The sequence below is a fragment of the Oncorhynchus gorbuscha genome, linkage group LG09 (genome assembly GCF_021184085.1).
Source record: "Oncorhynchus gorbuscha isolate QuinsamMale2020 ecotype Even-year linkage group LG09, OgorEven_v1.0, whole genome shotgun sequence".
Lineage (NCBI taxonomy): Eukaryota > Metazoa > Chordata > Actinopteri > Salmoniformes > Salmonidae > Oncorhynchus > Oncorhynchus gorbuscha.
Genome location: NC_060181.1, coordinates 27,153,155 through 27,170,511, shown reverse-complemented (window position 1 = coordinate 27,170,511; position 17,357 = coordinate 27,153,155). Strand labels below are relative to the sequence as shown.

Here is a 17,357-nt window from a genome sequence, read left to right as displayed (position 1 = left end):
TCTCGTCATATCTTGGTAATCAAGCCTACCACTGTTGTGTCGTCCGCAAACTTGATGATTGATTGCCTCTTCCTAAGGGAAGAGGCATTGCTTTGCCCTCTTCATGACTGTGTTGGTGTGTGGACCATGATAGATCCTTAGTGATGTGAACACGAGGAACTTGAAGATCTCGAACTGCTCCACTACAACCTGGTTGATGTGAATGGGGGCATGCTTTCGGCCCTCCGTTTCCTGTAGTCCACGATCAGTTACTTTTTGTCTTTCTGACTTTGAGGAAGATGTTGTTGTCCTGGCACAGACTGCCAGGTCTCTGACCTTCCTATTGGCTGTCTCATTGTCATCGGTGATCAGGCCTACCACTGTTGTGATGTCAGCAAACTTAATGATGGTGTTGGAGTCGTGCGTGACCACGCAATTGTGGGTGAACAGGGAGTACAGGTTGGGACTAAGCATGCACCCTTGAGGCCCCATGTTGAGGGTCAGCGTGGCGGATGTCTTGTTGCCTACCCTCACCACCTGGGGACGGGCCGTCAGGAAATCCAGGATCCAGTTGCAGAGGGAGTGTTCAGTCTCAGGATCCTTAGCTCAGTGATGTGCTTGGAGGCACTATGGTGTTGAACGCTGAGCTTTAGTAAGTGAACAGCATTCTAATATATATATATGCCATTTAGCAGACGCTTTTATCAGCGACTTACAGTCATGTGTGCATACATTCTACGTATGGGTGGTCCCGGGATTGAACCCACTTCCCTGGCGTTACAAGCGCCATGCTCTACCAACTGAGCTACAGGACCACAGTGAGCTACAGGACCACAGTGCATTAGAGATTCTATCACCTGTGGATCTATTGGGGCTATGTAAATTGGATTGGGTCCAGGGTGTCTGGGATGGAGTTGATGTGAGCCATGATCAGCCTTTTAAAGCATTTCATGTCTACAGATATGAGTGCTATGGAGCGATAGTCATTTTGACAGGTGACCTTGGCTTTCTTGGGCACAGGGACTATGGCGTCTGCTTAAAACATGTAAGTATTACAGACTGGGTCAGGAGAGTTTCAAAATATCAGTGAAGACACTTGCCAGCTGGTCAGTGTGTGCGCTGAGTGCACATCCTGGTAATCCGTCTGGCCCTGCAGCCTTGTGAATGTTAACCTGTTTAAAGATTTTCCTCATACCGGCTGCAGAGAGAGTGATCACACAGTCGTCCAGAACAGCTGGTGCTCTCATGCATGGTTCTGTGTTGCTTGCCTCGAAGCAAGCATAGAAGTCATTTAGCTCGTCTGGTAGGTGTATGTGTGTGTGTGTGTGGGTGTGTGTGGGCTTGCATGCGTGCACGGTGCTTAATAGTCTGGTCACGGTCTGACAGGAAGGCACTGCTTCGGCATACAGAGGTCTGTGTCTGGGGAGCCAATGTCTTCTCCGCCGGGGTCAGAGTCAGGATCAATTCCATTTAAATTCAGTCAATTCAGAAAAGTAAACATATTTATGACTGAATTGAAATGGAATTGACCACAACCGTGTCCGGGCTTTGATGATTACTGTTGTCCCTGTATGAAAGGAAAGCCCTTAAAAGTGTCATATGCAACCACTCAATGTTACGTGAAGTGGTTGACAGTGTTGCAATGCTGATGGTTAGCCTGTCTGTCTGTGTTAGGTGGTTTGTATTCTGTCTGTCTGTTTTAAATGGTTTGCATTCAGTCTGGCTGTCCCGACACCGTACAGTATGTCAGTAATCATATCTGTGTTTGTCCACTGAATTGTGGATGTGATGCCACAGTGATTCAGACTGTAAACTGCTGTTAGGTCAGACAGTGTTACGTTTGACACGTTTTAAGGGTACGTTTAAATTCTCAGAATAGCTTGGACATCCACTGTATTGATGCTTTGTTACATGGGTATTATAATGTTATTGCGACCATAGACGATCTATGAATAGAAGAGTGGGACTTAGGAAAAAACATGCCCTGGACTTTCACACTAATGTTATCTAAATGAATTATTATATTTGAATTGTTAAATCAAAAGGGAATTTTAATATAGGCAGCCTATTCATTATTGTTTTGTTAAAGAACTGTCACCACAACAGCCTTGTCACAGGCTGTGGCTACGTCCCAAATGGCACAGTGTTCTCTATGGGCCCTGGTCAAATGTTGTGCACTAAATAGGGAATAGGGTGCCATTTGGCGATACAAACATTCTGATAACCTTGTTTCCTCTGTTGACCAAATTGGCGTTGGCTCACAAGCCCTGGGCGCTATCAAGCAGCGATAGCTACACATCCTGTCATGTCCAAGCTAACCCCACCGTGTGAATGTAATGCTTTCTGTCTGTTCGGCAATAGTGCTGCTCCACTCTTGTAATGGAGAATGGTTGCCTCAAGACACGTCTAGCTGTACTATATTCAGTAGTTTGATAATTAGCTATTGCACCATTTTGCACCACTGAACACTCAGCTCACATCATGTGATAATACATTTTCAAAAGCAGATTATGATATCTGACTTCGATTAGATATTTTCTAAGCATCCCTTACTCAACATTTACTTTTTTTGTATCACTCTGCAATGCACCACATCAGTGCATAGTCTACTACTGCACAGTGGATCATTTTATATATGTATATCCACTACCATTCAAACGTTTGGGGTCACTTAGAAATGTCCTTGTTTTTGAAAGAAAAGCTATTTTTTTGTCCATTGAAATAACATCAAATTGATCAAAAATACAGTATAAACATTGCTAATGTTGTAAATGACTATTATATCTGGAAACGGCCGATTTGTTATGGAATATCTACATAGGCGCACAGAGGCCCATTATCATCAATCATCATTCCTGTGTTCCAATGGCACGTTGTGTTAGCTATTCCAAGTTTATCATTTTTCAAGGCAAATTGATCATTAGAAAACCCTTTTTGCAATTATGTTAGCACAGCTTAAAACTGTTGTTCTGATTAAAGAAGCAATAAAACTGGCCTTCTTCAGACTAGTTGAGTGTCTGGAGCATCAGCATCTGTGGGTTCGATTACAGGATCAAAACGGCCAGAAGAAAATCACTTTCTTCTGAAACTTGTCAGTCTATTCTTGTTCTGAGATCTGAAGGCTATTCCAAGAACTGAAGTTCTTGTACAGTGCTATGTACTACTCCCTTCACAGAACAGCACAAACTGGCCCTTACCAGAATAGAAAGAGGAGTGGGAGGCCCGGATGCACAACTGAGCAAGAAGACAAATACATTAGAGTGTCTTTTGTCCCATTCCCCCTGACAGAGCTGGTGTAACTGAGTCAGGTTTTGTCGGCCTCCTTGTTCGCACACACTTTTTCAGTTCTGTCCACAAATTGTCTATAGGAATGAGGTCAGGGCTTTGTGATGGCCAAATTTGGAAGTATGCTTGGGATCATTGTCCATTTGGAAGACCCATTTGCGACCGAGCTTTAACTTCCTGACTGATGTCTTGAGATGTTGCTTCAATATAACCACATACTTTTCCTTCCTCGTGGTGCCATTTATTTTATGAAGTGTACCAGTCCCTCCTGCAGCAAAGCACCCCAACAACGTGATGCTGCCACCCCATGCTTCACAGTTGGGATGGTGTTCTTCGGCTTGTTTTCATATGCATTTTTCTCTCCATAGAACATAACAGATAGAGAGAATGACAAGTAGTTGGCCTGATTCAAACCGATGCCGCAGATATGTGTACCAGAGGCTACGGCTTTACCACTAGACCAGCCAAGCCACAGCTCAGTAGATCCTACAGTAACCTGTATCTCTTACCTGTGTGTGACCTTTCTGTGACCTCAGTATGTTGTGTCGTAGGATCAAGGTGAACGACCAGATCGTGGAGGTGGACGGCACCAGTCTGGTGGGGGTGACACAGAGCTTCGCTGCCTCCGTCCTGAGGAACACCCAGGGAGTGGTTAGGTAAGATCAACTGCCACATGCGTAACATTTTATTTTCATTTATTTATACAGATGAGTCCACGGTACCATGAAGTGGCATAAACCACAGCCGTCATGGGCATCAGCCATAGTCTGTTTAGTTAAAACGGCATTGTTAGGGGGGATAACTCAATGTGTACTGCTACACTTTATATAGTAGTCTGCCAGATAGTCAACCTTTCTGCACATGAGAAATAATGCATGGGTCGTCCTTTTGCGTGGATTTGATATTTTAAGTAGAGATTGTGTACCGATATTGAATAAAAGCCTCTTCTATTAAATGAAGTTCCCTTTAATACAGACCGTGGAGAAATCAATAAATCAGATTTTTAATATGAATAAAGACTTGCTACAGTGTCTTTAAACTTAACCCAATTTACTGTTAATGTTTTCAAACTGCAGACCACCAAAACCGCTACACGAACACACAACATAGCCTGCATGTGAAAACGGTTTTGGCAGACCCCCATTCATGCATTCATTAGCATAATATCAATAGTGTGGAAATGTATCATTGTAAGAGAGTAGCAGTGGACAGCAGGCCTCCGCTCTACAGAGCAGAACAGTCAAAATAGGAGCACGGCATGGAAGAGACACAGACATGGTCAGAGGAGAAGCCGTATCTACTTACTGATGTGATTGGTGCTCAGGGGATGAGGGCTGGAGAGGAAGGACATGTCAAACTTTATTGCAGCATGTTGTTCCCATGAACACAATTTGTAAGTCGCTCTGGATAAGAGCGTCTGCTAAATGACTTAAATGTAAATGTAAATGTAACACATGGCTGTTTGATGAGCAAATATTGATTGAAGTATGGACAGCAGCAGCAAAGAGATATGGCTGGATATAAGAGAACGTGATATTAAACACTGCCATTTCTCTGCTGTTCTTTCCTCTTCTCTTCTATCCTCTCCTCTCTATCGCTCCTTTTCATTCACTTTCTTCTTCCTGTCCAGTTAATCCCTCTCTCTCTCTCTCTCTCTCTCTCTCTCTCTCTCTCTCTCTCTCTCTCTCTCTCTCTCTCTCTCTCTCTCTCTCTCTCTCTCTCTCTCTCTCTCTCTCTCTCTCTCTCTCTCTCTCTACCTCTCTCTCTCTCTCTCTCTCTCTCTCTCTCTCTCTCTCTCTCTCTCTCTCTCTCTCTCTCTCTCTCTATCCTACCTGGGTTTGATCACCCTGTGCCCCAGATTCGCCATTTCAACTCAATTTAACCCTGACTGACGACGTCATCCAGGTCTCTGAAACCACACAAGTGCAAGTTCACTGGTCCCCCAGCATAAGGCTAAAAAAATAAAGCGTATCTTTGCCACCAAATTTACAGTTGAAGTCAGAAGTTTACATACACCTTAGCCAAATACATTTAAACTCAGTTTTTCACAATTCCTGACATTTAATCCTAGTAAAAATTCCCGGTCAGTTAGGATCACCACTTTATTTTAAGAATATGAAATGTCAGAATAATAGTAAAGAGAGGGATTTATTTCAGCTTTTATTTCTTTCATCACTTTCCCAGTGGATCAGAAGTTTACATACACTCAATTAGTATTTGGTAGCATTGCCTTTAAATTGTTTAACTTGGGTCAAACATTTTGGGTAGCCTTCCACAAGCTTCCCACAATAAGTTGGGTGAATTTCGTCCCATTCCTCCTGACGGAGCTGGTGTAACTGAGTCAGATTTGTAGGCCTCCTTGCTCGCACACACTTTTTCAGTTCTGCTCACAAATTTCCTATGGGATTGAGGTCAGGACTTTGTGATGGCCACTCCAATACCTTGACTTTGTTGTCCTTAAGGTATTTTCCCACAACTTTGGAAGTATGCTTGGGATCATTGTCAATTTGGAAGACCCATTTGCGACCAAGCTTTAACTGATATCTTGAGATGTTGCTTCAGTATAACCACATAATTTTAATTCCTCATGATGCCATTTATTTTATGAAGTGTACCAGTCCCTCTTGCAGCAAAGCACCCCAACAACATGATGCTGCCACCCCGTGCTTCACATTTTGGATGGTGTTCTTCGGCTTGCAAGCCTCCTCCTTTTTCCTCCAAACATAACAATGGTCATTATGGCCAAACAGTTCTATTTTTGTTTCATCAGACCAGAGGACATTTCTCCAAAAAGTACGATCTTTGTCCCCTTGTGCAGTTGCAACCCGTAGTCTGGCTTTTTATAGCGGTTTTGGAGCAGTGGCTTCTTCCTTGCTGAGCGGCCTTTCAGGTTATGTCGATATTGGACTCGTTTTACTGTGGATATAGTGTAATGGATCTCGTCCTCCTCTTCTGAGGAGGAGTAGCGAGAAGGATCGGAGGACCAATGGCAGCGTGGTAAGTGTCCATAATGTTTAATCAAACACAACAGAACACTGGAACAAAACAATAAACGTGAATAAACGAAACAGTCACGTGTGGTAACACACACTGACACGGAAAACAAACACCCACAACTCAAAAGTGAAACCAGGCTACTTAAGTATGATTCTATCAGGGACAACGATTGACAGCTGCCTCTGATTGAGAATCATACTTAGGTAGCCTGGTTTCACTTTTGAGTTGTGGGTGTTTATTTTCTGTTCTGTGTTTTGCGAGAGGGACCGGGCAGGCACCGTGGTATGCGATGGAGCGCACGGTGTCCCCAGTACGCGTGCTTAGCCCTGTGCGGTACATTGCATTGTTGATGTCCTAACCGACTTGCCAAAACTATAGTTTGTTAACAAGAAATTTGTGGAGTGGTTGAAAAACAAGTTTTGATGACTCCAACCTAAGTGTATGTAAACTTCCGACTTCAACTGTATAAACCAGATATTATTGGATAAAAGCGTCTGCTAAATGGCATATATTATTATATATTATATATTATTAAAAGAGAGCACAATTAAACAACATCCCACGTGGTTGACTGAGTGAGGGCATATCTGTTGTGAGGCAATGTAATGCGGACATCCCTGACATCCCTAACCCCAGTGCCCTGTCCCAAATGGCACCTTATTCCCAAATATAGTGAACTACCTTTGATCAGAACCCTATGTGCCCTTGTCAAATAAGTACATTATATAGCAGGGTTTCCCAAACTCGGTCCTCGGGACCGTCAGGGGTGCACGTTTTCATTTTTGCCCTTACACTACACAGCTGATTCAAATATTAAACTAATCATCAAGCTTTGATCATTTGAATCAGCTGTGTAGTGTTAGGGCAAAAAACTAAACATGCACCGAGGACCGAGATTGGGAAACGCTGCTATATAGGGAATATAGTGCCATTTGGGACTCAGATCCAGTATGTCTGTCAGCATACTGTAGCAGCTCCTAATGGACAAGACATGTCGGTATTATCGCTGTTGTTCCCAGAAGCAGGGTAGGCCCCCCCCCTGCATGTTGCTTTGCCGGGAAAGAGGAAACTGTTTCCAGGTCAGCTGCTAGATGGAGAGATGGAGGAGCACGCTCCTTGATTCTGATTTCTCTCAGTTGTTAATTCAGATGTAGATCAAAGTTAACTCTGGAATGTAGCCAGCCTAGCTCTGTAATCAGCATGCCCACTCCGGGTGATTGGAGACACAGTCAAAAAAGCTCTCCCACTGAGATAGAGGGATCCATCTTGGAGTAAACGAGAGAGAAACCAGAAGAATATACTGTATACTGGGTATTTTTAAAAATACATATATATTTAACCTTTATTTAATTAGACAAGTCAGTTAAGAACAAATTAGAGGGAACATGGCTATAACATCGCTATCTCTCTCTCTCTCTCTCTCTCTCTCTCTCTCTCTTTCTCTCTCTCTCTCTCTCGCTATATCTCTCTCTCCATTTCAGTCTCTCTCTCGCTATATCTCTCTCTCTCTCTCTCTCTCCATTTCTCTCTCTGTCTTTCTTTGTTTCTCTCTCTCTGTTTCACCCTTTATCAAATTCAAATGGCTTTATTGGCATGGAAAGTGTTACCGCATACATTGCCAAAGGAAACATATATTGTAGACCCATGCTGACGCAGATAGATATTAATAGGAAAAATAATACTACTCAATGAGTAACAATTAACAGGACACTACAATTAAAAATATATATATATATATTTTTTTCACCTTTATTTTACCAGGTAGGCCAGTTGAGAACAAGTTCTCATTTACAACTGTGACCTGGTCAAGATAAAGCAAAGCAGTGTGACAAAAACAACAACACAGAGGTACACATGGGATAAACAAATGTACAGTCAATAACACAATAGAAAAATATATATACAGTGTGTGCAAATGAAGTAAGGAGGTAAGGCAATAAATAGACCATATTGACGAAGTAATTACAATGTAGCAAATGAACACTGGAGTGATAGATGTGCAGATGAGGATGTGCAAGTAGAAATACTGGTGTGCAAAAGTACAGAAAAAAAGCAAAAACAAATACAGGATGAGGTAGTTGGTTGGGTGGGCTATTTACAGATGGGCTGTGTACAGCTGCAGCGATCGGTAAGCTGCTCTGACAGCCGATGCTTAAAGGTAGTGAGGGAGATATGTCTCCAACATCAGTGATTTTTACAATTCGTTCCAGTCATTGGCAGCAGAGAACTGGAAAGAAAGGTGGCCATAGAGGTGTTGTCTTTGGGGATGACCAGTGAAATATACCTGCTGGAGCCCGTGCTACGGGTGGGTGTTGTTATCGTCACCAGTGAGCTGAGATAAGGCAGGGCTTTACCTAGCAAAGACTTATAGATTACCTGGAGCCAGAGGGTTTGGCGACGAATATGTAGCGAGGACCAGCCAACGAGAGCATATAGGTCTCAGTGGTGGGTAGGATATGGGGCTTTGGTGACAAAACGGATGGCACTGTAATAGACTGCATCCAATTTCTGAGTAGAGTGTTGGAGGCTATTTTGTAAATGACATCGCCGAAGTGAAGGATCGGTAGGATAGTCAGTTTTACGAGGGTATGTTTGGCAGCTTGAGTGAAGGAGGCTTTGTTGTGAACTAGGAAGCCGATAATAGATTACATTTCAGATTGGTGATGCTTAATAAGACATGAATGAAGTCCGTTATTGTAAATAAGAATTTGTTCTTAACTGACTTGCCTAGTTAAATAAAGGTTAAATAAATAAAATAAATGCTCGAAATAGACAATAATGAAATGGTGAGAAGACAGGTAGAAATGGTATTGTTCTGGTTGTTTGTTCTCTCTATCTCTCTCTCCCCCTTTCTTTCTCTCTCTCCCTCTCCATCTCTCCCTTTCTTTCTCTCTCTCCCTCTCTCTGTATCCGTCTATCAACATGGAACTCCTTGGCTCTGTAGGGTAGGGTGTGAGAGAACGGCTGGTACAGCTGTAGCCCAGAGTCTGTGCCAATGTGCCTGTGCCAGTGCCCGATGTGCACATTCCAACCTGGACGGCTGCATGCCATTGTCACGTTATTGTGTTAGCGCTGAAAGTCCCATCCCCCTCCCTCTCCCCCCTCCACTCCCCTATAATCAGATCCTGCTATTGAGTCCCTGCGAATCACACAGACTGCCTGTTACAGCCTCAATCACACAAACAAATAAACATACATAGTGTAAAATGGCACCTTTTCTAGTCCACAAATTAAAAGGAGGAAGTTCTGTCATGTTTTAGTTCAGCTGAAAATATCTCAGAGAAAAAGTATATTGAGGTGAAGCCCTAATTCATCATTGAACCAACATGCACAGTGGTTCAAAGCATATTGTAAAGTCACCCCTTGAGTGAAATGCAACTGACTGGCTGTGTTGCTGTCCGTTTCCAGGTTTGTGATTGGTCGAGAGCGTCCGGGTCAGGTGGCGAGGTGGCTGCTCTGATCCAACAGACTCTGGAGCAGGAGAGGAGACAGAGAGAGTTGCTGGAGCAGCAGTATGCCCAGTATGACGCTGATGACGATGAGGTGGGTAGTCTACTGCCCCGCTGTCTCACCCTCCTACTGATACACCTATAAGTGTGGCCAATCAAATCCTATACAGTTTTATTAACTCATTCATAGGAGCTAGTAACCTACAACAACGTCTAACTTACCGACCCACTTGTACTCTCCTCTTCTTATCAGGTATTCACAAAGTATCTCAGAGTGCCTTTTCGATTATAATGAATATACAGTATATGGACAGGGGGGACCTGATCCTAGATCAGCCAGTAGCGGTGCATGGGTAAAATCACTGGGGAAGCCAAGCCAGAAAAAAAAGCCATATTGCAACTAATATGTTGTGATAATTACGTTGTTTTCTCTATAAACTGTTAGTTCTTATGCCTTGTGACCATAATATATAGGCCAAAGGTCGCGAAAATAAGAAGAATAAATTCAGCCACACCTTTGTTTCATCACAAAACCGGAGAGCAACATCTGTTCGGTGATGTCCACAAAGCATTTAGCATGTAACAAGCAGTTACATTACCTACAGCAGGGTCAAGCAAGTTAACATAATTGATTTAGAACCACAGAGAGTTACTGCAGGTCACAAGGAAAACAGTAGCTGCCTCCACTATTCCAGCACCATTTCAACTTCTAGTCACCTCTGCTTAGTCTAATACAGTGACAACTAAAAGATTCCAAAAACAATTTAGTCCAATCAACGTAAGCTAAATGTGGCTGGCCATAGTTCAGATTTCTCTGTGTGTGTGTGTGTGTGTGTGTGTCTATGCGTGCATAAGTATTAAAAAACATGTTAACTTACCTTTCTTGTAGAGAAATACCAATGCCATCCTTACTCTCTTTCATATTTTTTGTTGTCTTATTTTATTTCTTTATTTTTTTGTGTGAATTTGACCCCTTTTTCTCCCCAATTTCATGGTATCCAATTGTTTTAGTAGCTACTATCTTGTCTCATCGCTACAACTCCCGTACAGGCTTGGGAGAGACGAAGGTTGAAAGTCATGCGTCCTCCAATACAGAACCCAACCAAGCCCTCCTTAACACAGCGCCATCCAACCCAGAAGCCAACCGCACCAATGTGTCGGAGGAAACACCGTGCACCTGGTAACCTTGGCTAGCGCGCACTGCGCCCAGCCCGCCACAGGAGTCACTGGTTCACAATGAGACAAGGATTTCCCTACCGGCCAAGCCCTCCCTAACCCAGACGACGCTAGGCCAATTGTGCATCGCCCCACGGACCTCCCGGTCACGGCCGGTTACGACAGAGCCTGGGCGCGAACCCAGAGTCTCTGGTGGCGCAGCTGGCGCTACAGTACAGTGCCCTTAACCACTGTGCCACCCGGGAGGCCTTTGTTGTCCTAGTTTTTGTTGCACGGTAGCCTAACTTCCTTTCATGGGCAATGATTAGCCAGCTAGTTAACATTAGCCTACTACATATAGCTTCCATCCTCTAAGGCCAGAGGCATAATGTATGAATTCATGGTCGGATCAGAATCACAGTTATAATCATTGTACGGAAAATGAAGTAAAACCAGTCCAAATCAAAATATCCGTCCATGCCTAATTTAGGAAAGGGACCATTTTAGCTAGCTAGCAACCCGGGGGACAACAACACAACGCGATGCAGCAATTCAAGTTTTTTCTGTCAAATGACATTTGGCTTGATGTGATGTGATTGGTATGAAGCCATATCCAAACTGGCTTGACACTTTTTTTTTGGTGCGTCAGGACCATTAACAGTTGAGCTTACTCAGTTTAGCTCAATGCTGAATGGCTATTATTCTTTTTACAAAATTTTATCAAGGAAGTACAATTGTTCGCTGGCTTCCCTTGCATTCAATTATACGTGCGGCAGCAATATCATCCTCTTTTGGCTAGACAGCATCAGATAAATGGATTACACATACAGAGACACAGGGGCGCTGTTTCGCTCACTCAGATGCTTTCTCCAGTCAGATACATTCAGCCTCTTGTGAATTGAAGGAAAATTATGAAACACAGAGAAACGAAAGATGTGTTTTTGTATGTTTTTGCATTTTATTATTTTATTGGTACATTTTTGGGGGAAGCCTGGCTTCCCGTGGCATCCATGAGTACTTGCCACTGAGATCAACACTCCTACTCTGAAAGGCTTTATACATACGGCTCAGATATGTTTCACCATACTAACGACAGACCTGTGTGGTCACACTGAACTCCAATCTTCTACAACAGGTCAATCTTGGTCATGAGTTGTGGTTGTGGTAGTCATTATGTCATGTCAAATCAGGCATTGCTAAACATAGTTCACGAATAATTTTGCTGTTCACTTTTTAAAAAGCCTCTAGGGCTGTTTTCCTGTGTTTGAGGGACTGCCAACATGTTTTCCTGGCTGTGTTTGTTCTAGCACACACTAAAGCCCATTACCATACACTCATCATTAGTGGGTCAGAAGGCTGGAAGACAATAAAGCCACCATTTCCATAATGGTAGCGCGTTGCCATGGCTGCGAGGCTGAGGGTCTATATTTAAGCCCCATTTAGAGGCGGAGGTGGGAGACGCCGGGTTAATCACCATGTATCTAAGTGGAGTGATGCACATCCTATAGGCTCAGTAATCCTGATAGGTGATGCAAAGGTACAGGACGGCAGGCAGGCTCGGGGTCAGGGTAGGCAGAGGTCAGTAATCCTGATAGGTGATGCAAAGGTACAGGACGGCAGGCAGGCTCGGGGTCAGGGTAGGCAGAGGTCAGTAATCCTGATAGGTGATGCAAAGGTACAGGACGGCAGGCAGGCTCGGGGTCAGGGTAGGCAGAGGTCAGTAATCCTGATAGGTGATGCAAAGGTACAGGACGGCAGGTAGGCTCGGGGTCAGGGTAGGCAGAGGTCAGTAATCCAGATAGGTGGGGCAAAGGTACAGGACGGCAGGCAGGCTAGGGGTCAGGGTAGGCAGAGGTCAGTAATCCAGATAGGAGGGGCAAAGGTACAGGAAGGCAGGCAGGCTCGGGGTCAGGGTAGGCAGAGGTCAGTAATCCTGATAGGTGGGGCAAAGGTACAGGACGGCAGAAAAGGTAAAAACCGGGAAACTAGAAAACAGGAACAATCGCGACATGAACAGAGGTAAAACCTCTTGATGAAACAAAATGAACTGGCAACAGACAAACAGAGATCACAGGTATAAATACACAGGGGAAAATGGGGAATATGGGCGACACCTGGAGGGGCGAGGAGACAATCACAAAGAGAGGTGAAACAGATCAGGGTGTGACAAGTAGGTTCTTGGTGTGTGTGTGTGTGTGTCAGACCTGGGATAGCTATAGTTTTAACAATGCTTTGTGTAAAGCATGGGTTGGAACAAAAACATTTCCCAATCGTTTTGTTCTGAACAGAACCAGTATGTTCTGCTTTCCGTTCCACTGTTCCGAGCAGCAAAATAAAGTTATGGTTCCAACAAAGAAATTGTTATTTTCTGTTCCTTTTTAAACCTCTGAAATCGATATCATACTCCATGGTATGTATGCAGGCCATGGAAGAACTGGGACATTTTCAGCTTCCAGAAATTGTGTACAGATCCTTGCGATCCATGCTGAAACATGAGGTGATGGCGGCAGATGAATGGCACGACAATGGACCTCAGGATCTTGTCACTGTATCTTTGTGCATTTATACTGCCTTAGATACAATTCAATTATGTTCGTTGTCTATAGCTTCAAAACTTGTGACTGTAAGGATTGATGCTGGAGATGAGAAGCAAGTACAGTGAGTGAGCATTTACTGGAAAATGGACATCAAACCAAAACAAGAACATTGTCTGGACATGGGGAACAAATTGACATAAGGACAATAATGCTGACACAGGGCACCAACTGAGGAACATACAGATATAGAAGGGCAATCAACAAAGTCTAGGTGATTCCAATATTGTGCAGCTGCGCGTAATGATGGTGACAGGTGTGCATAATGAAGGGCAGCCTGGCGCCCTCGAGCGCCAGAGAGGGGAAACGGGAGCAGACATGACAGCATCCCCCTCTAGGGGCGCCACCCAGCTTCCCACCTGGGCGAGCCTGACAGGCCGGCCAAGGCATGGGAGCTGGACAGCTGGATGAGGCGTAGAAGCCCGACTAGCCGGCAGAGGCATGGGAGCCTGACGAACCCGCTGAGGCGTAGAAGCCTGACGAACCGGCTGAGGCGTGGGAGCCCGACGAGCCGGCTGAGGCGTAGAAGCCCGACTAGCCGGCAGAGGCGTGGGAGCCCGGCGAGCCCGCTGAGGCGTGGGAGCCCGGCGAGCCGGCTGAGGCGTGGGAGCCCGGCGAGCCGGCTGAGGCGTGGGAGCCCGACGATCCCGCTGAGGCGTGGGAGGCCGACGATCCCGCTGAGGCGTGGGAGCCCGACGAACCAGCTGAGGCGTGGGAGCCCGACGAACCGGCTGAGGCGTGGGAGCCCGGCGAGCCGGCTGAGGCGTGGGAGCCCGACGATCCCGCTGAGGCGTGGGAGGCCGACGATCCCGCTGAGGCGTGGGAGCCCGACGAACCGGCTGAGGCGTGGGAGCCCGACGAACCGGCTGAGGCGTAGAAGCCCGACTAGCCGGCAGAGGCGTGGGAGCCCGGCGAGCCCGCTGAGGCGTGGGAGCCCGGCGAGCCGGCTGAGGCGTGGGAGCCCGGCGAGCCGGCTGAGGCGTGGGAGCCCGACGATCCCGCTGAGGCGTGGGAGGCCGACGATCCCGCTGAGGCGTGGGAGCCCGACGAACCAGCTGAGGCGTGGGAGCCCGACGAACCGGCTGAGGCGTGGGAGCCCGGCGAGCCGGCTGAGGCGTGGGAGCCCGACGATCCCGCTGAGGCGTGGGAGGCCGACGATCCCGCTGAGGCGTGGGAGCCCGACGAACCGGCTGAGGCGTGGGAGCCCGACGAACCGGCTGAGGCGTGGGAGCCCGACGAACCGGCTGAGGCGTGGGAGCCCGACGATCCGGCTGAGGCGTGGGAGCCCGACGATCCCGCTGAGGCGTGGGAGCCCGACGATCCCGCTGAGGCGTGGGAGCCCGACGATCCCACTGAGGCGTGGGAGCCCGACGAACCGGCTGAGGCGTGGGAGCCCAACGAACCGGCTGAGGCGTGGGAGCCCGACGAACCGGCTGAGGCGTGGGAGCCCGACGAACCGGCTGAGGCTTGGGAGCCCGACGAACCGGCTGAGGCGTGGGAGCCTGACGAACCGGCTGAGGCGTGGGAGCCCAACGATCCCGCTGAGGCGTGGGAGTCCGACAATCCCGCTGAGGCGTGGGAGCCCGACGAACCGGCTGAGGCGTGGGAGCCTGACGAACCGGCTGAGGCGTGGGAGCCTGACGATCCGGCTGAGGCGTGGAAGCCTGATAGGCCGGGTGAAGCATGATGTGGGGTGGGCATCTGCCAAGCCTACCGGGGCAAGAAGACCTCTCAAGCCAGCTAAGGTGTGAAAGCCGACGGGCTAGCTGAGGCACCCCTGGTTCCATCGGCGACGGCACCCAGACCCGACGTCACCAACCAAAACAAAAAACAAAAACTCCCTGATGCTTCCTTTAGTGGTGTAAGCATTCTATAAGGCTCGATCTTGAAGACCAGAAGCAAGTACAGGGAGTGAACATTAATGGAAAATGGCCATCAAACCAAAACAAGAGCAGTGTCTGGACAGGGGGAACAAAACGACATAAGGACAATACTGCTGACACGGGGAACCAACTGAGGAACAGACAGATATAGAAGGGCAATCAACAAAGTAATGGAGTCCAGGTAAGTCCAATATTGGGCAGATGCATGTAATGAAGGTGACAGGTGTGCGTAATGAAGGGCAGCCTGGTGCCCTCGAGCGCCAGAGAGGGGGAGTGGAAGCAGGCGTGACAGAGCCTTTTATTGTCCTCAGCATGAGGTGCACATATGTAATGATCGTGCTGTTTAACCAGCTTCTTGATATGCCACACCTGTCAGGTGGATGGATCTGGGATTTTTTATTTCAGCTCATGAAACCTGGGACCAACACTTTATATGTTGCATTTATATTTTTGTTCAGGGTATTCTTCAAGGAGAACAAATCATTACTCTGAAGGTGGTTACAACTATTTGAATACAGATCCCCAAAAAGTAAAAAGTTTTAAAACTATTTGAATGTTGCTATTGTAATAAATCACAAAGTTACTACAACTTGATGTTGTCACGGCCGTCGTAGGGAGGAGACCAAGGCGCAGCATGGTATGCTTACATTCTCTTTATTATAAGAATGAACAAACTAACATAAAAACAACAAACCCAACCGTGACGCTATATAAACAGGTGCTGACAGGCAACTACACATAGACAAGAACCCACCAAACCAAAAGGGAAAATGTCAACCTAAATAGGATCACCACTATTATACTGTGTGCTGTCAGACTGTAAGACTTAATGGCACCCTATCTCCTATATAGTGCAGTACTTTCGACGAGAGAGAGACCCCCCCCCCCCCACATGGAAAACACACAGGGTTAAATCTCTGACTGGTCAGCCCTGAGTAAGTCAGCTAGGCTTTAGATGTCTGTCCAGATCGTCAGCCATGTAAACACACACACACACTATAAATGCACTATAGCAGATATGTGTTGAGAGCAGCAGGAGAGAAATATTCTGCTGTACCATGACAAAGCAAGCACCAGATGTTTCTAATAATGTGTGTCTATGTTTGTTTGCTCGCCATCTCTGTAAGCTCCAGCACCAGTGTTTCTGAGGTGTCAATCACCCAGTGTGATTCTGGCAGGAGGACCAGAGAGAGGATGCCAGGATGGGTCATTCGATCCTGGGTAGAGCAGGCCCTGGGTCTGCTTGGCTCTCCCTGCCTGGCTCTCTGCAACAAGATCTGAGGCTGCTGCAGGCTGCAGCAGAGCGGAACTCCTCTTTATAAGCATGTCTGTCTGGATCATTTTAGTGAGGCTGCCAGGCTGTAGGGAAGATAAGCACATAGAGTATCCTGCTGTGGCTGTGTTCTAGACCACACATACTGCACAATCATCCCTCTTCCTTACTTACCCCCCTGTAACCTTAACTCTGACCCTCTCCTCATCCCCATCCCTCAATCATCCCCCTTCCTCACCTTACCTCATCCCCCAGCTTTACCTACACCCCCTTAACCATAACTCTGACCCTCTCCTCATCCCCATCCCTCATTCATCCCCCTTCCTCACCTTACCTCATCCCCCAGCTTTACCTACACCCCCTTAACCCTAACTCTGACCCTCTCCTCATTCCCCATCCCTCAATCATCCCCCTTCCTCAACTTACCTCATCCCCCAGCTTTACCTACACCCCCTAACCCTGACCCTCTCCTCAACCCCCATCCCTCAATCATCCCCCTTCCTCAACTTACCTCATCCCCCAGCTTTACCTACACCCCCCCCCCAACCTTGACCCTCTCCTCAACTCCCCATCCCTCAATCATCCCTGTCCCTCTCACTTTGACAGGACCCCTGTCATCCTGTACCCAGACCGGACAACTGGTCTCTCGCTCACTCTCGCTAAGTCGCTTTCTCTCTCTCTCCTTTCCTCATAATAACACAGCCACCTCTCTAATTAGTTATGGAAAAACATCAGTTATGAA

The 17,357-nt window shown here is 46.6% G+C and overlaps 1 protein-coding gene across 1 annotated transcript in view; it reads left to right on the top strand.

The window, feature by feature from the left end:
* Window positions 1-608: 608 nt before the first annotated feature.
* The window catches only part of LOC124044340 (neurabin-1-like), a 30,266-nt gene continuing 13,517 nt past the window's right edge, over window positions 609-17,357 (top strand). Inside the window, exons 1-3 of the mRNA XM_046363996.1 lie at window positions 609-631; window positions 3,801-3,915; window positions 9,670-9,804. Coding sequence (XP_046219952.1) covers window positions 609-631; window positions 3,801-3,915; window positions 9,670-9,804 — 273 coding nt within the window. The remainder of the gene's footprint in view (window positions 632-3,800; window positions 3,916-9,669; window positions 9,805-17,357) is intronic.